We start from the raw sequence: 4,318 nt of genomic DNA on the forward strand, positions 1-4,318 counted from the left end.
AACCGAACGGTTAAGTTAAGGTAGGTAGGTACGTACGTAGTATATATATATATATATATATATATTATATATATTGTTGTTGTTGGTTTTGGGGGGACTAACTATTGGAGGTATCTTGTTTTTTTTTTGGGGGGGGGACTGACAATTGGGGGTACCTTATTTGCTATATTAACCGTTGCCATTAAATTCAAAACTGAAACAGCTACTTTCCATCAGTTATACACAAAACGTTATTCCCCACTCAAAGTTCAAAGGGTGCTCCGTTAAAACGCCAAAATTGGGGCACGTGTAATATACGTTGTGTAATATATCGGTGTCTAACCTACAAGGTATCAACAGTAAAACGAATATGGTATAACCGTACAGTTGTTCCGCACCACAAATTACAAACATGTGTGATTCAGGTAAGCTGCACTATTCATGTTCCAAAAATAAAATGGACTGACAAAAACAAAATCGTAATTCATCCGTTTCCAGTCGGGTTCAAACTCTTTCTTCGTTGTACAACAGCCACTTTGCATGTTATTTCACGATTGCTCGAGCCGTATGAGTTTTGAAAACAATCAGGCATCTATTAAACTTACCTGGGATTCCAGCAAAAAAAGTAATTAACATACTACGATAAAGTGTGACGTCAATCAAGTTCATATACAAGTATGAAGAGAAAATCAAGTATTTAAAAGTTACGAATATAGTATAATTAATATAATATCAGTTCTGGGATACAAAATTTTAATGTATTTGAAACATGTGGTTCGTCTTGTGAAGACTCATCAAGTTCAATTAATACTATTTTACTTATACATCATCACTGGCACTGATTTAAAACATCATGTTCTATACACCGAGTTTTCATTATCAATTCTCAAAATCAAATTTTACTGAAAGTTATGTTTACAAAAATTATTTTTACTTTGTCATTTTAAGGGTTAGAAGTATCTTTCAGGAAATGAAACTTTATAAACCTAAGTTTCTTTATTTTTTTACCTCAAATATTTGGTTTCATTTCCTATTACTATTTAGATATTTTAATTACACCTTAAAGTTTCAACAAATCTTTTTTACTGGAGAAGTACTTCATTGAATACGTTATAATTCAGTTTTGAAAAATATTTTGACACATTTAAAACAATTTCAATCCTACTGACCTTAATCATCAACCATTAAACCTCAACTCTCACTCTTGGTAAGTTTGAACTTGACAATTCCATAACAAAGCTTCCCAACTTCCCAAAATCATGCAAGTGACATTTTTTTTTGGAATCCATTGAACCAGCTATATTAAATATTCATCATACACATGCAATTTGTTAAACATGCCATTTATGGTATAGTTTGGAAGTGGATGACGAATTCAAGGACAGTTTTTCACGCGTTTTTTTTTTCCCAATGCTCAAATATACAGAAATAGCGCCCTCTACATAGCCGCATATGTATTTTATGCCATCTTTAATTCCCTGTACAAGTATGCTGTGATATAAATAATTTATCTGTATTCTTTAAAAGGGTGGTTTTAATTTTTATTATAATCAGTAATAATTACTTCAGAATTCTATAAAATTTGTTGCGTTATCCGAAAAATCTCATCAGTTGTATCAACAAGTGTTCAAGGTCTCAGGACTAGTAAACAAAGAGTGAATAGTTTGTTATGAACTTCGTGCAAAGTTACACGCGGGCTATCTGCACTAGCTGTCTCTAATTTAGCAGTGATATACTAGAGGGAAGGCAGCTAGTCAACACCACCCACCGCCAACTGTTGGGCTACACTTTTACCAACGAATAGTGGAATTGACCTGACTTTGTAACGCCTCCACGGCTGAAAGGGCGAACATTTTTGATGACGGGGATTGCGAGTCGAGGGCCCTAACCTAACCACCAGGCCATGTCATGAGCAGAAAGACCACTAGTTTGTTACCAAATATAATAAAGTGAAATGATTAATACTTTTCATCCAGTATCAACACAACAGAAATTATCGTCTATTTATCATAATGGATAGGTGCTCAAATGATAAACAACTCACATCCCGAATAATGTCAAAATCTCACAAGCTAACTTAACCAGATATTAATTGGACTGTCCACAGGTGAGATATCAAATGATATGGAGAAAGAAGTAATGATCCATAGTGCGGCATTATTTAATTATATTAGAAAGTGTTTTCTGTACTTAATCTTATCCATAATAACCAAGTGAACAAAATAGCGTAAGATATCTCTAAGGTGAGTGTCACATGTCCTACACAGAATATCTGTTTACTCAAATCAAGTATTTCAAATGTTTAAAACATCTATGACGTGAATTATATATTTTTTTAAAAACTATATTTCAAAATATGGTTAGACACCCTGAACAACCAGAATGCGCTTGAATGATTGAGTTTTAATAATCATTTAATACAAAATATATTCCAGGTATGTGGCGTGTTTAGCGCCCAAGAAAGATAGATCATCGAATTTCGCAAATCGCTCCTAGGATTCACCTTTTTTTTTTTAATTGTGGTTTTCTCACTTTTTCGATCTTACAAGTTATTCAAAAATCGGAAATGAAAAAGTTTGAAAAGGCTTAGTTCGAAATGGACAAAAGCGTTTTATTTTTTATACTGAAGTTAAAAGCATATTTCTACTGATATTAATGACGTTAATGATATATCCTGTACAATTGGTTGATAACTAAGAAGTAAATATATTAATCTAGCTGATAAATGAATTAAGCCGTTAAGGTAAAATGTCCAGTTCTTACCTCGAACCGATCGACCTGTCCTGTAAATGCATCTTCAGGTACAGAGTAGTTGAAGAGTTTGCCGGCAGTCGCTACGGTGTCTGGCACTCCCCAAAACCTCTTGACATGCACGTTATTCTTCAGTAAAGCCTGGGGATTAGTAATATCCTCCACATGGGTAGCTTCTACTTGTAAAAGAATCGCACACGAAAGAACTAGGATTATTGATACTAACATCTTTACACTCTTGGAAGCACAGTTCTTTGGCAACGTGGCATTGAGGGGGGTTAACGGTAAATTCATGTTCAAGAACCTAAGAGATGGAGTTAATAAACAACACTAACAAAATGTCATCTGTGAAACATTACATTCGCTTTCTGCTTTTCATCACAGCATCTTCATAAAACTGCTAAGTAGTGCAAGCAACGTACAATTCAAGCATTTCTGAAAAAAAAAGTGAAACAATCAGTTTTTCTTAAAGTAGACATGTAAAAGTAAAATAACAGGTAAAAAAAATGCACAACCCTTAAAACAGTTAAATGTACATAACACACACACAATGTCCAATAACAATATTCACCCACCCTGCTAATAATAACTATTGTTAGACTACAATAAATTTCCGACAAGAACAATAACTTATTTAGGTATAATTTACTTAAAAACACAAACATGTTTTCCTTTTTTAGTTTGGCCTTCTATAAGCATAATATTTGATTAATATTTACATTACAATTTGTCTTCCTAGTTTATTTCAACATATATATAATGCAACCAGGGCCTCTCAATTGTTTTAGCAACCCTTCAGGTTCGAGCTCTACGCTTGGCTTTTCGGTCACCACACACCCACATAATTAGTTAGCAATCTTTCGTGTCCTCAATTTAAGAGCCTAATCGCCGGCATAAACGAGAAGAACACGCGAATGGAATAACAATAACACATAGCAACAAAAGGAATATAAATTACTAATACCACTGTTAATACTTGGAATAATAGATGTTTTACTAACAGGTTCCGAGATGTGGATTCTTCGCTACAGTGTAAAAAATTCTCGTAAATTTACTGTCAATGAACATAAATTTTTACATACGATTAACCGTTTTCACATTTACTTAATATATCTATAAAAACGAAGGTTAAATATATGAAAAACAGTTATTCGAGTTTAATTTCACTGTAGGATTGGTAATATTAGTATTTTGTATTCCGTCTTGATCGTTAGTCATAACTTTGCATATTTATTTTTATATTTGCCGAAAATGTTAGTTCATTATCTAACAGTTCATACATTTCCTTTATGAAATCTGCTTTTAAATTTAATATCAACCTGGGTGTTTAGTTGCTGTGAACGAAATTTATACATTTTAAAAGGTCAAGGCAACTGCTTTTGGAATCTGGATATTTTTCAAGGGATAACAAAACTTGCTTCTATACGTTATTCACTGTTCTTGATCTTACAAGCTAAACTTACAGTATTTTTCGGAATACAAGACGCACCCTTATTTTGAAGACAAAGTTTTGGGGGAAAAAAACTACAGCCACATTTGAAAGATTTTTATTGAACAAAATTTCAATTTGATATTTTAAAAATTAGTA

The 4,318-nt window shown here is 32.9% G+C and overlaps 1 protein-coding gene across 1 annotated transcript in view; it reads right to left on the reverse strand.

Annotated features, from left to right (window-relative positions):
* Positions 1–4,318, reverse strand: part of LOC106460166 (dystroglycan-like) — a 50,440-nt gene that overhangs the window by 34,623 nt on the left and 11,499 nt on the right. The window contains exon 2 of the mRNA XM_013919852.2: positions 2,743–3,165. Coding sequence (XP_013775306.1) covers positions 2,743–3,024 — 282 coding nt within the window. The 5' untranslated portion in view covers positions 3,025–3,165. The remainder of the gene's footprint in view (positions 1–2,742; positions 3,166–4,318) is intronic.

The sequence above is a fragment of the Limulus polyphemus genome, unplaced genomic scaffold, assembly GCF_000517525.1.
Source record: "Limulus polyphemus unplaced genomic scaffold, Limulus_polyphemus-2.1.2 Scaffold721, whole genome shotgun sequence".
Lineage (NCBI taxonomy): Eukaryota > Metazoa > Arthropoda > Merostomata > Xiphosura > Limulidae > Limulus > Limulus polyphemus.